At 38.7% G+C, this 24,875-nt stretch overlaps 1 protein-coding gene across 2 annotated transcripts in view; it reads right to left on the reverse strand.

Moving 5' to 3' along the window:
• LOC149318677 (myoferlin-like) overlaps nt 1-24,875 on the reverse strand; it is a 112,381-nt gene that overhangs the window by 2,257 nt on the left and 85,249 nt on the right. For both annotated transcript variants that reach the window (XM_089510260.1, XM_089510259.1), the window contains 21 exons: nt 24,580-24,657; nt 20,042-20,223; nt 19,783-19,941; nt 19,582-19,680; nt 17,863-18,024; nt 16,433-16,598; nt 15,120-15,196; nt 11,972-11,983; nt 11,465-11,563; nt 10,759-10,884; nt 10,134-10,289; nt 9,480-9,571; nt 7,996-8,166; nt 6,884-7,032; nt 6,257-6,396; nt 4,955-5,043; nt 4,612-4,707; nt 3,117-3,258; nt 1,217-1,316; nt 888-1,081; nt 292-401 (listed from right to left, as the gene is read on the reverse strand). In XM_089510260.1, coding sequence (XP_089366386.1) covers nt 292-401; nt 888-1,081; nt 1,217-1,316; nt 3,117-3,258; nt 4,612-4,707; nt 4,955-5,043; nt 6,257-6,396; nt 6,884-7,032; nt 7,996-8,166; nt 9,480-9,571; nt 10,134-10,289; nt 10,759-10,884; nt 11,465-11,563; nt 11,972-11,983; nt 15,120-15,196; nt 16,433-16,598; nt 17,863-18,024; nt 19,582-19,680; nt 19,783-19,941; nt 20,042-20,223; nt 24,580-24,657 — 2,599 coding nt within the window. The remainder of the gene's footprint in view (nt 1-291; nt 402-887; nt 1,082-1,216; nt 1,317-3,116; nt 3,259-4,611; nt 4,708-4,954; nt 5,044-6,256; nt 6,397-6,883; nt 7,033-7,995; nt 8,167-9,479; nt 9,572-10,133; nt 10,290-10,758; nt 10,885-11,464; nt 11,564-11,971; nt 11,984-15,119; nt 15,197-16,432; nt 16,599-17,862; nt 18,025-19,581; nt 19,681-19,782; nt 19,942-20,041; nt 20,224-24,579; nt 24,658-24,875) is intronic.

Here is a 24,875-nt window from a genome sequence, read left to right on the forward strand (position 1 = left end):
AAATCACTGCTTGGGTCTGTCCCGGATGCAGCTAGGGTCCTGTAAACTGCTTTGGTGGCCATTTTTAGAAGTCAGAAGCTTCCAACTTCTAAAAATGGCCACCAAAGCAGCTTACAGTACCCAGGCTGCATCTGGGATGGTCCCGGGCAGCAATTCCTTTACGATAACACCTGGCTGCCTCCCGAATTCTTTTCCAAATTCCTCAGCCACTTACAAGATGAAGAAAAAATCTATCCAATTGATCAATGTATATGGTTTTAGCATTAATTATCAGTCAAGAAAGTATCTTACTTTGGCATGTCTAACTTGGGATTCATATTTGGTTCATCTCTTCCTTTGCCAGCTGGTCGTTCTTCAATGTCTTTTTCACCAAGGACTTCCAGAGTCATCTCAACTTTACCCTTCAAATAAATCAATACATTATCAATACTTCATTAAGAATATTACAATGTTTAACCATAAGGGGGACACACACACATATGTTATTTCAATATTCCCCACAATTTTACTTCTGTATAATTTCAGTAACTGTAAGAAAATATGAGAGTCATGCTTCAAATACAGGCAAGTCACAAATCCATAAATAATTAAGTGAATTTAGATAATGATGTCCAAATTAAAGCTAGGCTTATCTGAAGTGGACCAAATCTTTATACCCCTGATGATTCATTATCAGTTTGGATGCAAATGGACACACAGACAGATCACAAGTCTACCAAACTGAGGTGTTTCTCCCAAGCTTACTCTTACACAGTATAATAGGAATAGCTTATGATTTTTTACAGGGAAAGACATGGGTGAGGAGAAGAGGGAGCAATGGAAGGAAGAGAAGCAAAAGTAAATGCAAGTGGCTAATGAAATACATATGGATATTAATACAGTCATACAGCCAAAACACGGGAGCCATCTTTTTCCACGTAGCATGGCCACCATCCCTTCATGGATTTCTGTTCGAAGAGTGAAGCGATCTTGGGGGCCTTCAGGGAGTTGGTTGGCTTGTATTCTGGAATCATGTCTAAAGTGCATTTTTCTGGAACCTTTGCTGGCACAACTGTATTGTGTAAATCAAGTTCGACAAAACCTAAAAAAAGGAGAGGGTAGGGGATGGGGAAGATAATGATCTCATGTATTTGGTTGGTTTCTCAAAAACATCTTGGCACAAATCTGTCTCTTTGGCAGGGCTTCCTGCAAATACATATTATTTTGAAATACATACCCAGATAGTCATCCAAGGAAAACTTATCATTGTCCCATATCTGAATAATCAACTTGGGTGGAATTCTGAATTCAGTACTGTCAAGACTCCAGAAGTGTTCCTAAGAGGAACAACAGTAAAAATAAATTATAACAGTCTGGTGGGTTGATCAAGTAGCCTGCTGCAGCCTTTCCCAAGCAACTCTTGCATATACAACACATTCTATTGTTATGCCACCAACTCCATCTCTCTGTCAGCATCCCTCTGGAGTGAGCAGTTGTTACTGTAGCAAGCTTGTTGTGTGCCTTCAAGTCATTTCTGACTTGTGGTGACCCTAAGTCAAACTTATCATGGGGTTTTCTCAGGAAGATTTCTTCAGAGGATGGTGGCCCTTACTTTCCTCTGAAGCTGAGAGAATGTGTCTTGTCCAAGGTCACCCAGTTGGATTCCATAGCGGAGCAAAAATTCGAACCCTAGTCTCCCAGTATCCTAGTCCGATACTTAAATGCTATGCTATACATACTTGTCTAGTAATGCTTTGGGTACTTTAAAACATGACATGATTTGATATGTGGTCTTGGTATGTATGGAGCTTGTCTGCACTAGGGATAAAAATCAAATTGGACTTCTGCCTCTCCTGCCCCTGCCTCTTATTCACAATTCCTTGTGAAATTGGCTGTGCAGTAGTGGGCAGATGGGACAAGTGATGCAAGGGATGTGAAGCAATGCCCCCTCAGATGAAGAGAGGGAGGGAAGGGTGGTGGCAGTAGGGAGGTGGAGGCAAGTTGTCACTGCTGTGGGTGGATGGTGTTGGGACAAACAGCATTGCCTCTTACCTCTGATAACAATAAAACTTGTATTGGTCCTCCTAGATATTACATGTACTGTTGTGTGCCTTCACATCATTTCTGACTTATGACTACTTTAAGGTGAACCTATCAGGGGATTTTCTTGGCAGGATTTGTTCAGCGTAGTGTGCTTTTGTCTTCCTCTGAGGCTGAGGAAGTGTGACTTGCTCAAGGTCACCCAGGGGGTTTCAATGGCCAAGTAGGGATTCAAACCCTGGCCTCCAGAGTCATAGCCCAGTGCTCAAACCACTACATCACACTGGCTCCCATTACATAGCATGTGTTTTATTGTTAGTTTGCTGCAAGTCAATGGAAAATTAGCAAGGGGAGTAGCTGGGTAATTCTTTTCCCTTCAGCTATTTCCAATTAAAATATCTGTCCCCATGACACTGTTTCTTTGCTCTTCCATACATAGAGTCACCCACCCACCCACCCAATAGTACCTGTGTCTTAACAATATCTGCATCTTACTTATAGCAATCTTTTAATAACCTTTGCTTCTACAGGGAAAAAAGCTACGGGCTAGGGGCAACAAATTTTAGTTAAAAATCATAGGAAGGGAAAGATTTGTTATCGTTGTTAACTGCTTTCGGGCTGATCCTGACATTTTGACCCTATGGATGAGACATCTCAAAGAGTCTCTATCTTCAACTGTTCTGCTTAGGTCCTGTAAATTCATACCTGTGAGATCCTTAATTTAGTCTATCCATCTGGTGTGTGGCCTTCCTCTCTTTCTGCTGCCCTCTACTTTTCCTAGCATCATTGTCTTTTCTAATGAGTCAAGACTTCTCATGATGTGGCCAAAGTATGGCAGCTTGAACTTGATCATCTGGGCTTACAGGGAGATTTCAGACTTGATCTATTCCAGGAATCATTTGTTTGTCTTTTTGTGATGCATGAGAGAAACACTCTTTCTCTCATCCACCATACATAAATTCCCCTCAGCAAATCATATTCTCTACAGCTATACTCAACAACAACAACACAACAATAACTCTGAAAACAAACTACACACAACTCAGTATCATGTCATTTTCACAATGTTAGTTATAGCTAATATGATTAAAAGTCACCTTTTTTGAAACTGTACAGAGCTGTTCAGCTGGAAAATACTCAAAAGGAAAAATAAATCTCCAGTTGAAGTTCCCATCCCCATCCAGGGACCTGTAATGCACATCTGTTTTCTGCTTATTTTCTTCATAACCAGGCATCCACCTAAAAGTCAGAGACAGGCAAATTTGGCTATGCACAATGAATGCCAATAATGGCTGCTTGTCAAGCAAGAACACTTTACAATGTTTATAGGATTGAAGATTAGCACTGAGATTGCTGAAAAGTGGCATTTGATTCTGTTCCAATATTGCCAGCTAGTCTCAATACAAAGTGGCTGATACTGACAGTTAGATATAAAGCCAGTAATTGGTTCCTGTTAAACTTTCTGTGTCCAAGATTAAATTAAACTTCCTTAGGTACATTAGAAGATCAAACTTAGGCTTATCTACTCCAGCATTCTGTCCCCATTGGGACCATTAAGTAATAAGGGCCTTCCTGGATCACACAGCATCCTGTCCCCATTGAGACCAATGAGATGGCTACAGGAAATCCAAAAGCGAAATATGAGGGCAAAAGCACTATCCCATCAGGCTACCCAATAACTGATATATAGAAGCACAGTGCCTCTGACACTGGAGGGAAAGGGGGACATATACCCCTCATGATTTGTAGACACTGGTTAGAAAAAAAAAGTGCTGATGTAATATCTAAGCAAAGCCTGGATATTTTAGTGGCTAAAGGGAAAGAAATCAAATGGCTTCTCTTTCTATTAGTTAGCATATAACAACTATAATCAGGGCCAATGCCAGGGCATTTTGTGCCCTAGGCAAGGCTAACTACCCTGGCCCCCATTGCTAGCTTCAATATTTAAAAAGAGATATCTTGTAGAAAAACTGAAAAGCACAAAAATTGAAACTACTAAATTTATTTTAAATTGGATTAATAAATAATACAGCAATCTTTGATTATCTTTCTCAAATATAAATGAAATATTTTGGCACACAAATGTTTTTGAATGCTTCCAACTTCAGTTCAGGAAGTATTTCCAGGTAAACCTTTCAGGCTTGTATCATCAAAGATCTATATTAAATCATCATAGATACTACTCTAAACAATACATATTTCCAATTAAGAAGTATAAGAGATTTTTTTAAAAGTCAGAAATGTCACATTTTAAAAATAAATTCAAAAACACATTAAAAAGGATAAATAAAATCATACTATCGAACTTTAAAATTAATTATATTCCTAGTACTGTTGGGTTATTTATCTTAAAATGAAAAATACAATTTGTGAGTTGCATTTTTTTTAAAAAAAACAAGGATTAAAAAACCCTAACCTGTTTAAAATGGTGCCCCCCCCCCCTCCCCAAAATCAGTACAGCATCCTGCTGAGGCTGAATAGTAAGACTGATGATAGCATTGGCCCTGATCACAATAATCAGCTCTTTAATGAACCTTGTGCTTTTATCTCACAGATTCATTGTTTACACGCTATAGGATGTAGTATGCTTACCCTTTAACATAGATATCACTCATTTCTTCCCCTGTGATGCTTTTCTCATCCAGGATAACATCCTTGGTGTTCCAAACAACCACTCGCAATTCATACCTGCAACAAAAGTTGTGAAGCAAATTAAGAGACTGAGCTTTCTGAGTCTGGGTTTTTAGCCAGCAGGATACAAATGAGATTAATGCCAAGCTTTACACCATCAATAAAGCTTGGCAGGAGATTGTGGGGCTATGAAGTTGCAAGTGAAAACATTTTGCTGAATTTCACCACTGAACATAGACAGTCAACCCATTTGAGAGAGCAGAAAAAGTAATAATGTTGATCTTCCTCTTAGCTTCATACTCACTTCTTAGCCTTACGAGGAGTGACGTTGAAAGGGGGACCAGGTGGGCCCATGCTTTTGGGGAACACATCCACCCACATTTGCAGCTTTCCCTGCATCAGTAAGACAATCTTTGTCAGGCTTTGGAAAAAACAACAAATCTGATTTATCACAATCAGTATTCCAGTCTAATACCCAGTACTTCATTCTGCATGTCACTACTATACATGCCACTATAGCAAAACATAAATTCAAACAGAGCTTGTGAAATATTACATAATTTAGTCTATAATTCCCAAAATTCTCCAACCAGAATAGCCAATGCCCCTGTTGATTGTGGAATTCTGGGAGCTGTAGCATAAAGGAGTAACTTTTCCAAGTTTTGAAAAATAATGCAGAGTCTGGCCACTGACCATGCTGGCTGGGGGTTGCTGGGAATTGTGATCCATAAAAGAGAATTTGCCAAGCTCTGGTTGAAACCAAGGGGAGGCAACTTTCCAAAGCAACTTTTGATTTTGGCACTGGGTGCAGGAGCTCTGCTACTTTAAAGAGAAGAAATGAAAAATTCCACTTGAACTGCCCATGTTCTTGGCATGCCCGAACCAATTCTAGATCCTGGCCTATAAATATGCATAGAAATCACACAATGGGATTACTATGAAGTTACAGATTTTTGCCAGACATCTAGAACAGATTAGTGATGCCAGAATCAGCCTATGCACACTGCTTTATATAATAAAAGACACCTGTGAATTATTATGTGAATAATAGATAGTCTCTTCTATATCCAGTTATGTTAATGGGATAGTTTAGCATGTGTTCTCATTGAAACCATGGGGTCAGAATTCCTTATCTTTTGCTGGACTGTGTTGAGAGTACCTATCACTTTTTGCAATCACTTAGATCCCTGGAGCACAACCTCTGCTTTAGACAAAACTAGATGTGATTGGAAGGTCAAGGTGCTTGGGGGTGGCAGTGATAACATTAAATAGAAAAATGTCAGCCTAGGAGGTCCCTCAAGGCAGAATTCTCAATTTTTGGCTGAATATTTGGGGAGGAGGGCAAAGGGGCCCTCTAAACGGTCTTTGTGAGTTTCATGCAGCCCATGGGTACGCAATACTCCCACCCCTGTCACAGAGCAATCAGATGTAATTTTCTTCATGGAATGTGAAGCTGTGTATAGAGACTGCATTTAGATGTGTAAGTGGGAATCATACCATATTGCTCCTCTGTCTATATCCCCCAACTATAGCATAGGCATTCATATGAATGTGCCAAAAATTTGGATTTTTGATATAGAATGATTTAAAAAAAAAGAAATAGTACTTGTGAAATGTTTGGCTGGAAAGTACTGTACAGTGTTCTTGTCTCCACATGCTCAGGCACCAAGCCCTGGGTTCTCAGTATGTAAAGGGCAAGTCTTTCTTCAGTAGGCCCAAGGTGTTCATGCAATTTTTTGTTTGCCTCTGACATAGAAAAGAAACAAAGTCAATCAAGAGGAATTCACAGTCATGTAATACAGTTAGTAAGTGTCCAAATTTGCACATTTGTACTACATATTCCTTAATACATTTTATTTATTTTATATCTCAGGTTTTTAGAATATGGAAGCTAGCAATACAATAGGAATAGGAAACAATATAGTATGGAATACTAGCAATAAAACAGAAAGAACTCAGTTGTGCAGGGTGAGCTTCCGCTGTAGACCCATTGACTACAAAGGTAAATGCAATACAAAGCCTTACCTTCTTATAAATAGAAAAGTTCAGTGAATACTGAATAGGGACTGGAGCCTAAATCCAATTTACTGCCAGGTAAAGTCTATGCAATAAAGCAATGACACTTAAATAAGTTCTCATTGATCTAATGGGTTGGCTCTAGTTGCTGCTAACTTTGGCTTTAGCCCATTATAAACACTAATTAGTAAAATCAATGAACTGAGAGGGAACTCACCAAATTCTTCCAAAGTGTAGTCTCTTCCTCCATAACTAATCCTCTTTCCATTGTCAGAGAGAACTGGAGGACGACTACCTTTTATCCTGGCTAAATTTTGCAGCAGTTGAGTTGGCTTCAGTTGGTCTCTCCAGGTATTGATGCCTGAACTTTTTAAAGGAAATATAGTACAGAATAAAAAAATTGTTTCTTCACACATGATTTATTTATTGTGTTAATTTGTGTATTATATATAATTTATGTTTTCTTATAATAATTTGAAATTTTTGGACATAGGCAATATGCACAGATTTACAGAAAAGGAAAGAAGAAAGGAATGAAAGAATGACACAAGCAAGCATCTGAACATTGAAGTAGATTGTTCTGCAGAAAAATATACACATACACTAATAAAAAAATATCTGTTTGAGGCAAGAAAAATGTAGCGTCCCCAATAGATGCATCACATTAAAACAGATGGCTTTCATCACTGAAATATGCTTTCTTTTCTTCTCTTTCTCTCTCTCTCCTTTCTTTTAAGAAGCAGATTTCTTGCAGGTATTCAGCTTCTGAAATGTATATGAGCTGCTCACAAAAGTTTCCCCATTTATTTCAATGGAAGGGTTCCAAATATGTATTCTTTTCGTATATGAATCTGCCACATGGAAAGGCCAACATCTACAGGAGCACCATAGGCACATTGAGAAGGATTCTATTTTAATCTGGATAACGGTTTAAAAAGAAAATGATAGCACATCCTTTTAGTTAATACAGGGCTGGCCATTTTTCTGCTTCAGGTAGATTAGCAAATGATACCAAGTGTCCATCACTAAGTCAAACTGAGATACATAGTACTGAAAGATAGAAAGATTATCTTTGCACATGGGGCAAAAAATTCTTCAAACACCTCTCTCTATCTCTAGTAATAAAAGTAGATGGGTAAAAATAGATAAACAAGCTGCTTTTATGACACTCAAAGCCTGCAGCCTTGGGTGGCTTCCTCCTCCTGCCTAATGGCAGGGACAGCCCTGAATCAATGAAAATGTGGCTACCATGACAAAACAAGCATTATATTATTATTATTATATAGCGCTGTAAGTTCTATGATTTCTACAGGTAGAGCACAGACTTACACACAGTACTGCTGAGGTATTCCACAGTGAGATCCAAAGCGGGAGAGGAATCTGTTTTCCAGATCTATGATGGTTTCCCCAACTTTTTCATCTCGAGTCAGCAAGTCGTAATCATAGACAGAAATTTTCAAATCTTTCTCTTGAGGCAAGAAGCAACTCAGTTCATACATTCTAAATGCAGAAGTACATAGCATATTTGAATTCCAGCAAAACTGATTACAATCAACACCACTCACAAAAAGCATCACTGAAACTGCATATGGACTAGTATGTTGTTGCAATAGGAATTCCTATCTTAAAGGGACTTTCATCTCATCTATCACATTATGAAGACATGGCTTACCTGTAACTAGAACAGAGGTCTAACAAAAGCATAATGATTAAAATTTCCACCTTCTTCCAAAATCCCCTTTCCTTTTTGGAAACTTACAAATTATATGTCATTAATCTTTGTTTTTGTAGTTCAGAAGATATTTGAAACATTATGAAAAAGAGTATTTTCTCCTTTCATAAACTGGAACAATCATTTAATTTTTCCTCCTTCTACTGTTTATTTCTTATTTATTTATTTCATTTCTGTGCTACCAGAAAGGGACCCAAGGTGGCTCATAGATAAAATCATTTTAATTTTTTTAACATTTTTAAAAAATTAAAACCATCTGGCTAAAAACAGTATAAAATGATATTAAACATACAAAGGTTAAAACAAAATTCCAGCACATACACACCTCCTATGAAAGCCTCCCTGACATGATTACATATTAAAAGCCTGCTTGAATAAAAGTGTCATTGCCTGCCAGTGAAAGGAAACCTGGGAGGCGGCCAGCATAGCCTCCCATGGAAGAGTGTTCCAGAGAGTGGGAACAGCCACTGAGAAGGTTCTCTCTCATGTCCTCACCAAGTGAACCTGTGATGGTGATGGGACTGAAAGAAAGCCTTCTCCTGTATATTTTAGGACCCTTGAAGGTTCATATGGGGAGATATGGTTTATCATATTCTGAACCTAAGCCATGTAGGCCAAAGGCGTGTACTGTTTCCATGCAGTCAAGGATCCTCTCTTGAGAAAAATCATAAGAAATAATAGAAAGCAATAGAAAAGCATGGAGCATGCCTTATCCACTCTCATGTTCCTCTCCAAGCAAAAATAAGCTCAATTAATGATTTTTTTTCAAGATTTTAAGCTATGATGACATAATGTTGCACTATAATGGAAACGGGGGGTAGGTTCTAATCTTAAACATTAAGGAGTGAACATGGTGTAGTGGTTTGAGTTTTGGACCAGGACACCAGGAGACCAGGCTTCGAATCCTCACAGAAACCTAGGTGACCTTGGACAAGTCGTATTCAGACAAAGGCCATAGAAAGCCCCCTCTAGAGAAAATCCCATGATATGTTTGCCTTAGGGTTGCTATAAGTTGGAAATGACATGAAGGCATACAACAACAAATATTTAATATTAACAAATATTTAAAATAAAACGTTACCTGCCAAAAATTGGATTCACTGTGTTGGGAATATAATTATCTCTGTCTTCAACAACCTTTTTGCCCAAGGTGATTTTAATGTAAGGGTCACACTGTTTAGGTACAAGGATATCATTAATTAACATGCATTGTAAGACTGTTCAGTGATGCATAGCACCTTTTCTATACATGACCATCAGGAGATCAACATGTAATGTGATGAGCTCCTCCTACTTTTGGATAGCTATTAATTCAATGAAAGGGCCAGCTTCACCTCTGCCTCCTTTTTTTTTTTGGCTTGGAGCACAACATGGAGCTCTGTTTATGCTGCAGTTGGTGGCTACATCAATACATTATTAAGTTGAGTGTGTTACAGTCCTTGCTGCAGCTGTTCCTACTGCACCTCTATGAGGGGAATAATAATTACAGATCTTGATGAAAGTAGCTTACTTTGGAGCACATGGTGAATCCATGTGCCCTAAAATAACATGCTGTTATTGAACATTTAACAATGATTTCAAAAAACATTTTAGTATTCCTAGCTTCTATATATACCCTTTCCTTTAGAATATGTCTTTATTATTATTTTCCTCAGTGTTCACAAGAGAATCCTGGTCAAATGTTGTACTCTACTGTGCTCCAATCTTAGCTATCTTTTTTTACACATCAGCTCACCAAACCATTGTTGTCCTGAGGCTGGAGGTCTAAGGCTCGAGCAATATAAATCCGTATAAGACACTCCTGAGGTCCACTGTCTGGCAGCTCACGGAACTGCCGAGGAGGAACTGGTACAGTAGGATCATCTGGCAATGCATAGATTCTGAAGGAGCACTGGGTAGAAATAAAAGGAAAATCATTATATGATCCAAAACAAGTCCTTCTATTTGGTTATTATGCATTTTTTCTCCTTAGGAATGCCGTACTATGTAGAACACTACCAGTACCGAGTCTCAATTATGTTTTCACTTCTAAATAAGCACAGGGAGGCCCAATGTGGATCAGGAGTATCATGACCCATTAGGCAAGGTTTACACATTTTCCTAAAATTCACCCCTTAAAATTCGGAGAGGAGGAGGAGAAGAAAGGGGGAAACAACTTTTCTATTGATATCAATTGATAGTTTTTTGTGGGGGGTTTGGGTTATATTTTTATCCACAATTTCAAGCATCCACATCTTGAAAATATTCAAAAAAAGTATAAATGCCAAATAGCAAACCTTGATTTTCCATTTTATTTTCCTACCTAATAAGGTAATTTAATGTATGGGTATGTGTATGGTTGCATGTATTTGTGTTTTTACCTTAAGTTCTCCTGCAACTGTAGGGTCATCATTTTCTTCAGATTTGCCCCGATAAAGCTTGAATGTATCACAGAAATCTGTTAAACCCTTAAAGTCGGGTACATTCTCCAGTTCACAGTTGTATACCTTTAAACAAGATTGAAGTGAAATTGCAGTTTAAAATGTTAAGCACAAATCAGTTACACAATTTGTTAAATAAAACTTTGAAAAACATTCCTGTATACTTCATTGTACCTGTGAAAGTATTTTGACATTTGGTTAAAAAAAAATTAGATCATCTAGGATGATAAAGCAGTAAGCTGTAATATTATAGCTTGATATCTGGTTATTTCATCTTGTTATTTTCATGTATAGCACTCATGTAAAAAGTGCAAATTATCAAGTCAGACAAAATGGTCCATCAGAGTACGTTTGAAGTTTTCCAGATAGGATCTATTTCAAAGGTACTCTATATTAAACTAAATTATAGTGCCCCAGTTACAGCTCAATGGGTTTTTTTTAAACAATTGAGGAGATTGAATTGATAACAAAAATGGGGAAAGGGGGTTGAAAGAAAGAAGGAAGGAAGGAAGGAAGGAAGGAAAGAATATTCAGATTTATCCCACTGATACAAAAAGTCCAGCTATCTTTTTCAAGTTGGTGAGATTTCAAAAATATAATCAACCCAATATCAGACACGTCCCTATAATTCACTCAGCATAAATACCTTTATTGTATCATATCCCTTCTGAAGGTACTGACCACATTTTTCAGTATCCCCTATTGAAGCATAAAACTTGCTCCACCAATCCACAATTTCTTCTTCCTATAGGGGAAAAAAGTTTATGTAGAAGCAACAACAGTTCTTGGACATATATAACCTGCAGATAGCATGCATATCCCCAGGCCATTCTGCCCCCACTTCTGCAGAACTTGAAAAGAACACCCCTAAAATACTTGAATTTTGGTGGCTATGAGAAAAAGAAAAGAAAAGAAAAGATTTACTTGCTTTGAATGGCTTGTAATGGTTTCCTATTTAAACTTTGGTAGCACATATAAAAGAGCTATTTCAGGCAAGCCGGTTGTCTAAAATTCGCAAGTGTTTTGCACACCAAAATTGGGATGAGTAGAAAAGCCTTTGCATCAGAGGAGCCTAGTGACACACCACATGCTCTTATGCACACAAGAAATCACAAGATAAGTAAACAAAATTGCATACTGTGGATTAAATTACCTTTTCCGTGAGCTGCTCAGGAATACACATTCAAAGGGAGAGGAGGAGGTAAAAGTGAAGCAGAATGGTTAAAATCCAAATAAGTATTTTTAATTGAATACAAATTACAGATAGAAATATGGTGGCTTTTAATGAATATATTACATTTCATGTTATGATGTACTGATTTGATGCTCTTTAATAAAACAGATGAACAGAAAGGGGTAAAAAGAAAACAGCAATGCAAACTCATTGGCTGCTTGCTCATGTCCATATCATACCCTCACATTGTTATTAAATATATTATGTATTATCTTAAATTACTTCCTATAGAAAACTATAAATACGATAGTCATGGATGCAATTGATGACAGAACCCATAAACAATTATTGTGCACCAAAAACCACTCATTAATTTGTCATGTTGTGGGTAGTTTGAGATTCTGGAGAAAATGTTTTATGAAAAAGATCAGTTTCAAATTCCTTTAAATATCTATAATATCTATGTAAATTCCCATTTTTGTGTATATGCACTCTTGTTAGACATATGGCAAATAAAAAGATTTTATCTTTTCAGTTAGCATTCATATCCATATCCTACATGAATTAACAGTGCTTGAATGGAGCATCATGAATATGATTTCCCTGCTCTCAATTGAGATTTCATTCTGTAAATCCCTCCCTTTGTTTCAGTGAAAATTTCGATCCTACATCATCATTATATTTTATATTGATTTTTCTTTTTCTCCAAAATCTCCCAGGTATCCAAAAGGGAAGTAAAAGTTTAGTGACCCAAGTACCTAAGGTCCCAGGTGAATGGTGCTCATGCATTTCCCCCCATACATACATGCACTGTTGTTGGAGAAGCCATTTTGCTGAGTGCTGTTGACATACTGCTTAAGCACTAGAAATTGGAATGTAGTTTATGAAAGTTCTATATATATTACTCTAATCCAGTTACCTGTACATCATTATTTTATCATTTGTTTTACATATGTATTAATGTACCAATTTTAGATGCTATATCTATCTTGGAATGAAATAATATATGCAATTTGACAGAAGAACTTGGACATTCATTAAATTTAAAACTCTTTTAAAAACTAAATTCCAAAAGTTGATTACTGGCATTTAAAAGGCCTATTAGCTGTTCACTCATGAATTCACATTTAGTTCATGACTTATTACTAACTACAGTATTTCTCATTAAACGATAATAATAATTGATTATAGCTATCTGCAGTTATGGGTATGGCTGGACTTATATCAGGTGCTGATATGAAGTACCAAAATGTACATGCATTTATTATGCAACATAGTTGGTGCAGTCTTATACAACGTGTAACTTACAAAGCAGAATGTAGCAGTATATGATGGCCTTTGTTGATAAAACTACATTTTCCCTCTGTCTACTGCGATGGAAATAAAATACACATCCTGCCACATTTTAACATTCTCATCAAGAAAATGTCAAAGTGTATTCATAAAGTGCCCATTTTCCTTTAAAATATCTAAATTATTGAAAGAAATATTTTACTGAGAAAAAATAAATCTATTCTGGAGATAATGCTACTATCTCTACATAATAATCTGACATTACCCCATTTCTTTCAGCCACAATTTCTAGTAATGCAGCCCTTGAGTAAAATCTGATGTCAGGTACAATATTAGAAGCTATAAACATTATAAAAGAATAGTTCTTAATTCCCCCAATAGTTCTTGGTAATATCAGTAGAGAGTGATTACTAATTAGTTATTGACTGGAAGGTTGTATGAGAACAATGAGCATCTATTATTAGTTGCAAGGACATGAACCTCAGTACTTTTATTCCATGTATTTATAGTAACACAACATTTACTCATCTAATTGGCTCTTTCCATATGGTACAATTAAAAGGCAGCTGTACTACATCAAAGACTAAACATGATGGCAGTTAGACAAAGTGAGAAAGGGGTTCTCAAAGACAAATAGTTTTTAAACAACCAACAGTTGTTCAAAGCTGCAAAGAGATAACTCATCATTTTGAAATGTTCAAGGTTCCATATTACATGATGAACCTTAAATAATTTCAGCAAGTACTTTCCAAATACATTAGTATTTAGCCTCATATTTGCCTTTGATGAACAATCTTGCAAATTAATTGACTGGCAGGAGTCGTCATAGCAATGTCCAATTTGCTACAAAAACAGCCAGTGTACTGGCTGGACTACAATTCTGGAGACTAGGATTCAATTCCCCATTCGACCATGAAACCCACTGGGTGATCTTGGACAAGTCACATCCTCTGAGACTCAGGGGATGGCAATGACAAACTTCCTCTGAACAAATCTTGCCAAGAAAACTCTCATAATAGGTTCACCACAGGGTTGTCATAATTTGGAAATGACTTGAAGACAAACACCAACAGCCACAGTTTGTGGGAAATTACTCTTAATCTCCTAAATGCACATTTCCAGGTTAATTTTCCACTATGTACATCTTAGTCAAAGGATGCATTTCATCTTTTAACTGAAGATATACTATTGGCATTCTTTTCACAACAACGCCTGCATGGGGGCACAGTTTGCACTTTGTAAGTTTAATAGAACTGAATAAATATTATTGAACCTCAGGAACTGCCAGTGAACAAAATATAGCTCAAACATTATTCATTAATTTATTCAGTGAATAATTTTGAACAAAGCAAATATGTTATAAAGCAGCAAGCAGACAATTTGAGAAGACCATAAACATAGGCAAGAAAGAGGTGAACATTCACACACAGACACAAAACTGTAAGGTTTGAAGAATGATGATGACACTCCCCCCCCCCCCCCCCGCCACACATACCGGCTGCATAGGTGGAATATATTAAGGTCAAATGTATTGCTGAAAATCTTAATTGAACATTATGCTACTTGACAGTCAGTCTGATATGCCCATCCCACAACCCCACTTTGCTCCAGAGGGTTTTCCAACCCTTTGGGCAGGTTTTGTCCATATGGGGGCAGAGAGGATGCTATCAGAAGGTTAGATAATCCCCTCCCAAGTCTATGGCTAGAAGCATTTTCATCAGTGGAATCAGCCTGATCAGAGCTTCTAGCAAATTTATAGATTCTTTCTCTGGTTACGTTTGCTCAGTAAGAAACCAATTACCCATAAAAAATAGAAAAAGTAAAACCAAGATACCTGTGCTGTTAGTAAGGGCTGAGTGTCTTCCACTTCAATTATCACATCCCGCCGTGGTGCAGCTGATAGAAGACTAACTGGAAATCAAATATGCCAAGAAGGAGAAAAATGTCTGAGCAATCATAATTTTAGCTTTCACCCCCCCTTTTTTTTGTTCTTTAGACCATTCTTTAGACCATGAAAAAGACTAAAACCTGAACCTGGGACCAATTTCCCACCACCCATGCCCAAAGGCATTCCTAATGATTTTGTCTCTTTGTATGAATTTTGTCTGTACACTGCTTTGAGATGCAATGGCTAAATTCAATTGTAAGTCCCAATGAGAATAGAGCCACTGAATCAATGAGAACTTGATATAAATTCTATTGATGCAATAGGTTTACTCTAGTTAGGACTAAATAGCATTTATGCCAAAGATCAAATGTTTATTTTCTAACAGATTACCAAAGAATGTGTACCATATTTCTTATATCTGAATCTGAGTGCAGTTGCTTATGTAGCCAAGCTAGAACCACTCATGTACAACAGGGAAATATTAACAGGTTTGGAGAAACTATCAAAAGCAACATAGAGAAACTCTGGAACAGCCCAATCAGGCTGAGCTTATTCAGTTGCCAAGAAATGCTGACAGGGGTGGGATCATCAGCAAAAAATGAAAATATAGAGGGAAAGGGTGCAATGCTTAAAAGCAAAACACTACATGTACTGCTACATTTTGTTGCCACACCTGTTTTTAATGACACATATCAATGAAGTGGAATTAAAATGGCTGGACTAAGCCTAAATACCTTAAAGGCACCAGATCCTGTCTGATCATGGAAGCTAACCAGGGTCACCCCTGGTTAGTACTTGGATGGAGACTGCCAACCAATACCAGGTGCTGTAGAATACATTTCATTGGAAGGAACTGGCAAAACCATCTCTGAGTATCCCTTGCCTAAGAAAACCTTATGAAGTTGATGGGATCATCTTAAGGTGACAGGCAACTTGAAGGTGCATACATACAGACACCCCAGCACATGTAGTAATTCTTTTCACACATTGCAAAGTCTTATGTTTTTAATGTTTTTGCTGTGAGCTTTCTGTCTTTTCCCTAGGGATAAAATACTGGGTTTTTTTCCAAACTGGTGCTGCCAATCAGTAAAAGTTCACAGCTTCATAGGCTGAACACGTCTACATTTCACAAAATTATGGGTGTGCACAAAACTTCAGTTGTGTTCTTTTATTCCAAGGGGACTGATGATGGGAATGATTAAAGGTAGCAAGGTCTACGTCTGATAGGAAAGACAGCTTCACTTTTATGAGAGCTCTACCTTTCATCTGTGGGGCAACATCTTCTTTGGCAGTGTATGGATCACAGCGGAAACGTTCCAGTACATCAATGGTGCATTGCCCCACGACAGGTTTACGGCCAAATTGCCTATGGTCTATCACTTTAAGAACTAGTGATGGAGTATACAATTCCTCTTTGGGCAATAGCTAGTTTAAAAAACAGAAGAAGACAAGACAAAAACATAATTACTTAAATTCAAAACCATAGTTCCAAAGGATCCTTTACTTTCATTTGAACTGCAGAAATACTCTTATTTGTTTTGCAGTTTTTGAATGTAGGGGTCCTTTCATACTACACAGCACTGAGTCCACTTGAATGGAGATGATCCCATCCTACAAAATCCTAGAATTTACAGTTTAGGGATGGGGTTTTAGAATTCATAGCCAGAATGCTCTAGTGTTGCACCATACTATAAATTAGACTACAGGATGCAGCTGTGACAGTTAGTGGAATCATATGTAGCAGTCACAGACAGTGGAATTCTAAAAATCAATGGGGTACATTCACAATTTATTTTCAGGAATTTGTTCCAGTCTCCCTTTCTTTTTTAGCTAGTCCAGGAGTGGAAATCACATGCCTCTCCAGACCTACCCCTCTGTGCATATATTTGGTTGCTGCATTGATAAAAGCAAATATAGCACCCAATGTAGATGGGAGATCTACTGGGCTGTATATACAGCACTAAACACTTTGCACATCTATCTACATGCCAGTATTGTCTAAGTTATGTGTGTTTGGCATGTTAACACACATACCTTACCATCTCCATCCTGATGAGGATGCAAATGCATATCCACAACTGATATGTGAGCCTTTGTATATATGATTCTATAAGTAAATATTAGGTGTACACAATGCATTGAGACACAGAAATCTCTGGAAATCTCTAAAAATTAGCCCTGTGGGTAATTTCCAGGCTTAATTCATTTAGGCTGAATACTTCACCTAACATTAGCATATATATATTTATCCTGGCCTTTCCCTTACTACAATATCTAAAATATACTATGGCGGGTTACAGACTGCCACTAACGATGCACTCCGTGTGTGCTAGGGTTAGGAAGGGGCGTGTTAGGGTTAGGAAGAGTCGCCCCTTCCTAACCCGCCCCGGCCCCAACACGTGTGGAGCGCGTCGTAAATGGCGGCGCCTATCCACATGGGCGCCGCCATTTTGACGTCTTGGACACTGTGTGTCCAGACATGTCGCGGCAGAAGTGATGCCGCGAGGGTGCACTTCGCCCCTCGTGGCACCACTTCCGCGTTTCGAAAAGGAGTGCCATTTCGGCGCTCCTTTTTCGCTGCGCCGGGAAGCCTCACGGTCTGGCCGCTGGGGCTTCCCTCCACAGCGAATGGCGGCGGCGGGACGTCTGTAACCCGCCTATAAATCTTCATTATAAGAGCATTTCATACCACTTTCATGAAAAGAACAGATCCAGGAAAATTTGGTGTCTTTTTCAGGTTTTTGATCACTACAGATTCCACCATTTCACCTCCACACTCCACAATGAGACTTGGGGATGTAACAGAAGCCATTTGATAATTTTTCATGTTGCGCAAGCCCCAGGCAAGGATCTGTGAGGAAAAAGTAACAGTCCCCAACCATAGTTAACAATATTAAAGGAAAACACAAAATCAACTCCTGAAACTACAAATGAATATTTACCGTATATACTCGTCTATAAGTCTAAAATTTTATCCCCAAAAATTGACCCCAAAATCTCAGGTTGACTTATTTATGGGTCAGCAGCTCTTTCAGATTTCCCCATGCAGTTGGAATAGCAGTTTATTTCTCTCTTGAGCCAAGCAGAAAGTGTCCTGAGTGATTAATAGCTGTTAGACAAACAAATAGAGACCCTCTCCAACTGGTGCTGGCCATGAAGGCTGAAACCAAAGTTGAAACAAACGCTGAAGCAAAAAGCATCAGTTAGAGTTTCTCTTGCTGTATGCACACATACACACACTGAAGGAGCCTCCAAGTTTTACCCTCGCCTCGACTTATCCATGGATCATGGCAAAATCCCCAAACCTGTTTTCAACTTATACATGAGACTGACTTATAGTTGACTATATACATTATATCGCTGCAGGCGGAAAATATCAATAGACATCTTCTGAAAAATAAGTCAGCCACTGTATAACTAATTTTATCTAATTGGCCCAAAGATTCCAATTATTTTAGTTACTCCAGTGTAAAACAGTATAATGTCAATGAAACAAAAGTTCAAATTCAGAACAAATGGATTCTAAATTAATACATTAGTTTGGGAGATGCAGATCATATTAGTTCACTTCAAAATACAGACCAAACAAAATTCTTCAGTATCCCTATGGATGTATTTTAATATCAAGGAATTCTGAGTAAACAATTCATACACATTCAGAAATATACACTATACTACTACATTGTGTAATTGGTATATTTTAACTATATTATTCTAGACACTATTATAATACAGTAGATCCAGAATGAGTGGAAACTCCTTTTTTGACAACAACTCCCAGCATTCCCCAAACAACATGGCAAGCTATACTATAAAAAGGAAAAGAAAAACAACTTTTCAAAACCCTAAGTTGTCCCTCCCTTCTATCAATGCAGACAGAAACAGGAAACAGAAATGAGGTAAAGGATTTATAATGAATGGTTGAAATGGGAATGGTTTAGTGCAAGGAACCAGAGAAGCCTATAAAGGTAAGCCAATATTATCAATTCCAATATATTGAATACTACTTAAGATTTATACAATAGTTCTATAAGAGTTCAGAATTAGAAATGTAAAGAATACTAACAGATTTGTCACACTCAACAAAAAAGTGTGTCTTGACATATCAAGACATATAATCAAGAATATTATCAACTCCTGGGAGATTTTTCATTTGTGAGGTTTTGTTGGAAAAATAACCCTTGGCTTTTTATGCAACTTGCCCCTCCCCCCCACATTTTCCTCCCAAATAATATTCTTGGACTTGTGATCCAAAAAAACAAAAAAATACTCCAACATTTCCGAGTACTGAATAGCACTTGACTTTGTACACAGAGATGTGAACTGATGGGCATAAATCCTATTAAGAATTAATAAAATCTTTGGATTGCTTGCATTTTAAACATATACTATACAGTAGTCACAATACCTCAATAGCAGTCAGCTGAACCACAGGTCTGATCCCTTGTGGCACCATATAAAGATTTGGTGCTCTTTGTGAGGGAAGAATTGGAAGGTTGGTGCTGCCCTGTTTAGAGATACAGAGAATTCATATTAAGCCAAAAACATACACAGCTATCTTCCCATCAAGATACGCGTAAATCTGAAATATGTGCTTATTTGATGTTACCTTTTCAGTCAGTATCAGTTCAGCTGCTAAAAGGACATCTCCACAAGTCTTGCCCCCATTTATAACTGGATACCAGAGAAGCTTGGGACTGGTGTCATCATCTGGGTTGAGTTTCACCTTAGGAGAGCAAGAAGTTCTTCCAAGGAATTCATCTTTGCCCTGAACAAATGGATTAGTCCAAAATGATGTACAAAATGATAGCCAACCTGCTAACCTTAACCTAAATCAAGGGAGAATTGACATAAATGCTACCACCTACCACTTGATCACTGTCAAAGAGTTCAATAACCACATGAGGAGGGTTCATATATACTGTTTGGGGCTCTCCATAGATTTCAATCTCATCAAATATTACAGTTTGATCCCATGTTGGGTTCAGTGTTGAGTGAATGATCTCAGTTGTTTTGCTTCGATGGAGGAATGAAACATGAGCGTATGGATCTGAAAGAGCACAGAAGACGAATGTGACACACACTTATTTTACTGTTACTATTAAGCCTTCCAAAATATTTTTCTCAGTCTTCCTCTGTCTAGTATAATAAGCAGACTTACTTTTTGAGTGTTTTGTGGCTATGTTCTTTCTCACTTTTCAAGGCAGTGTTTTTGCTTTCCCCACCACCCTGAACTGTAGTATGAGAAAAATAATGTTGACTTATGTTGCAATAATTACTAGTACTTGTTCCAGAATTACTAAAGTGTATGTGGATTGTTTTGAGTGCTCAGAAGGAGCCCTTCATGAAGAGTAAAGATTTGTCAGATTCTACTAATAATAGGAGCCAGCATGGCATAGTGGTCTGACTGTTGGAACTGTGAAGACTAGGATTTGATTCCCTGCTTGGCCATGAAACCCACTGGGGGACCTTGGAAAAGTCACACGCTCTCAGACTCAGGGTCATCGTAAGTCAGAAACGACTTGAAGGCACACAACAACAACAAACTAATAATACTGATGGTGTTACTGACACCATGAACTGCTGTTCCTGTCAATAAGGATACAGAACAATACTAACACTAGTACAATGTCACAAGTTAAATCAATGAATATGGAAATGTAAAGGAATGTATGGGATGATGATAAAGAAGAAAAAGAAAATGCATAATTGTTAAATGGGAATGGTTGGGGATATAAATATAGCAGGATGGTCTTGTTCCACTATTCTCACACACTATAGAGACCTTCTACATTTTAATTTTGCTTACCTAAGTGGCCACACTGGATGGAGGGTTCTGGGTGCTGTAGTCTAAAAAAGGAACATTTCCAAGCTCTGAATGAGGTGGCGTGCAAGTGTTGACTTGCAAACTACAGAAGATGATACATGTCCCATAGAAAGTGACATGGCTTCTAAGTAAGGTTTCCTGAAATTAATTCAAGGTTCACTTGCCGAAGAGTAAGCAACCTTTTTTTCAAATGCCCCTTGCCTTCACATGCATTTTATTTAACATCCAGTTCTGCCTTCAGGCTACTAAATCACAGATATCACCTTTAGATCTGCAGTCTGGGTTGACAGTCTCTAAACTAATCTTTCCAAGCCATCAAGACTACCTTTCTTAACCTTTTTATGGTATGCAGTGTTCTGTTGTTGTTGTTGTTTTAAAAAAAAAACATGCCATGAAGTTGTCAGCAAAGAGACAAAGACAGTTTTGAGCATGCCAATGCACAGAGGCATTGAGCTTATTCTGTGCTGAGCAGGACAATGTCTGCAATGCAGTATTATGAATCTTATCTTATGGATGGGAACATTGAAACATAACATGCAGTTTTCAGTGTTTTGGAACAAGTACATTTAAAATTGCTTCTGTACATGGTAATAACCTATTCCTGAATATCTTGAATACCTGTGGAACAACACCTAGGAACTCATAAAGTGATTGTTTGAACTGCTTCAGTTTGCCTCTTAAATAGTCAGCCTCACAAAACCTAACACTTAAATTTGGCATGAGCTGAAATCGTATTTATGGCTCTCGCTTTCTTCTGAAGTAGAGGTGAATGATTAAAGAGTTCTAGGACTACTGTTAAAAAGACCTTTAAATCACAGGGGCCTCTGAAGAAGGTCTCTGATGATGGTTATTAGCGTTTCCTGTACAAATTGCCATTACCCAGTGATGCCCATGGGCTATTTGAAAGGTTATCTGGAGGTCATCTTCACCAGCACCCTAACCAGGGATGTAAAGGCGAGTGTAACATACTTTTATTCTCTCTCTCTCTCTCTGTGTAGGGGGACAAGCTAAAGGGCCTTGAAATTTACCAGCAGAAGTGCTGAAAGCTGTAGTCAAATAAGTAATTTGTCCAAGCACTGTTTGCACTGAATCATCTGGTATATGAACAACTATCCTAGGTTCACACTTACTTTGAAATGTAGTCCATGTCGCCAACTATGTATTATTTTGTCTTAATGATTTATTTCACTGTGTGGGAATTTGTGTGCAATCGTATGTAACAATTACTATGAATAACTGACACACACACACACACACACACAGAAAATAAAAATAAAAAAGAAGATGGAGTGAGCACAGATTTTAAAGACTGATGAAAATGCTCACAGCATTGTTCATCACAATTTAAGCAGCATACGTTCTACATTAACATTTTACATATCCTCCATTACAGCCACTACAATATCTTGTACATTAAATCAAAAACTTAGCATCTCCAAAAGCAATAGAAAATTGCAATCTCAGCATTAACTATCAAAATAATACTGCTGGCTACAACTTAATTCCCCATAATACTGTTGGTGTTGGTGGTGTGTGCCTTCAGGTCAAGTTATGGTAACCCTAAGATGAACCTATAACGGGTTTCTTGGCAAGATTTGTGCAGAGGGAGTTTGCTTTTGCCTTCCTTTGAGGCTGAGAGAGTATGACTTGCCCAGGGTTACCTAGTAGGTTTCCATGGCTGAGAAACAATTTGAACCCTAGTGTCCTGAGTCCAATGCCCAAACCACTATACCATGCTGGCTCTCCTAATTTTGTTATAATGTAGGTATTTAATGTGGCCCTTTCTGATGCCAGATGTAGCCCTAAATAAGCTCTTAACAAAGATTGCCTCTGTTGTCTATCAATTATAGGTTATAAGCTAAGCAATCAGGACGGCTTCTTGATGGCACTGGCTAAGTCAATACCAGGGAATCTCTGGGCTATTGAAACCCCACTCCATGCCATAGTCAGGATTGCCACATTGAAATGATGGTGCCTGAATGCTTTCCTAATTTCGAACATTTGGGTGAGCCTTACTGGTTTTGCAACAGGACAGAGCATACTGTAGGTCATAGGAAACTAAGGCAGGTTACAGACCGCCCATTTGGGGCGGGCTGCACCCGCCCCTTTCCCCAGAGTATCGGGGCTTCAGCAGCTACACCGGCAGCCGCTGAGGCCCCGATCCACCACTTTTCAAGCTGTGGGGAAGCGGCAAAAGGCCCCTTCCCCGCAGCCTGAAAAGGGGTGTCCTTGGGGCTTCAAGCCCCAAGGATACCCCGCGGCGGCGGGAAGGAGGAGAAAGGGGCCATTTGGCCCCTTTCTCCTTTGGTCCGCTGGGCGCAGCCGTCTGAAGGCTGCGCCCAGCGGACCAAACCAGGAAGGAGCTCTGTTTCGGAGCTCCTTCCTGCTCCGTGCTCAGGGCGCACTATGCGCCCTGGCGCGGAGCGAGGACATCACGTCCGTGCCGTCCCGTATAGAGGCGGAGCGGCCGTGACGTCCTCATGGCGACCCCCATGTAGATGGGGCACCGCCATTTTGTACGGACTCAGTCCGTACTAGGGTTAGGAGGGTGCGGAAGCACCTCACCTTCCTAACCCTAGTACAGACTGACTCCGTACTTTAGTGCCCGTCTGTAACAGGCCAATGAATAAATAGAAGCCAGGGGTCCAAGAAAAGCAGGATGGAAGACTGAATGATGAAAAAGAAATAGGTGAAGCAAATTAGGGATAGGGTAGAGCCTGAGAATGAAACTTAAGAAGCTTATCGCACACACATTTTCAGCCCAATCTGGATACGGGATGGGATCGGGCTGGAACGGGGGAAAACTGGGTTTTATCACACACAAAATTGTTGCTGTGCTGCCGCCTGATAATCACCTGTTGCCCAGATGCACTTCTGCCAGCGATTTTGGTAGAATAGAAGCTTTTCTATACTACCAAAATCGGCTGGCAGAGGGCAGCTCGGGGACGGGTGGTGGTCGGGTGGCAGTGCAGCAGCAATTTTGTTTGTGTTAAATCCTATTTCCCCCTGTTCTGTCCCGATCCCATCCCATGCCTGGATTGAGCTGAAAAGTTAATGCAATAAGCTCCTAAAAAAGAACAGAAAGAAGAAGGGCATTTGACAACATACTGCAGAATTGAATCATACTGATATTTTTATACAGTGGTGCCCCGGGTTACGAAATTAATTCGTTCCGCTGTCAATTTCGTAACCCGAAAGGCTTTCGCAAGCCGAATTCCCATAGGCGCTAATGGGGAAAAGCCGCGATTCCGTGTGAAATCGCGCCGAAAAGCACCAAAAGTTTTTTCGTAACCCGAAAAAACTTTCGTAACCCGGAACAATGTTTTCCAATGGGATTTTTTCGTATCCCGAAAATTTCGTAACCTGGGTATTTCGTATCCCGAGGTACCACTGTACTAATTTAAAATCATCAGCTAAATCATTGGCTTTAGGTCTCTTCACTATAAAAATAGCTGAAGAAAATCGCTTAACTACCACAGTCATTAAGGTATCAGTTGCTATAGTAAAAGAACAGACTTGCTTTTCATATGTGCATGGGTCTTCTGAATTTAGTGAATTGCCATCTCCTCCCACTGTTACCTGAAAAGCTGTCTTTGTCCAAAGCTAAAAGATTTCTTGCTTGATAGACGTAACATCGAAGGTGGTAAGTGTAGACTCCTAAGTAAATGAGACAGGCATAAATGAATTAGCAACTTCATATTGGCTACTCCTCCATGTCACTTACTTCTATTCTTTCTGTTCAGCGTGTGCCTAAATCCCCCACTGCTGTTTTGTCTTATCTCTTTGCGATAGATTCTCACCTGCTTTCTGTGTATGGATTTTACCATTGATAATTTCAGTACACTGTCTAGCATACACTTGGCATTACAGGGGGC

Source organism: Sceloporus occidentalis, unplaced genomic scaffold (genome assembly GCF_023333645.1).
Source record: "Sceloporus occidentalis isolate IW3139 unplaced genomic scaffold, rSceOcc1.0.p SCAF_2, whole genome shotgun sequence".
Lineage (NCBI taxonomy): Eukaryota > Metazoa > Chordata > Lepidosauria > Squamata > Phrynosomatidae > Sceloporus > Sceloporus occidentalis.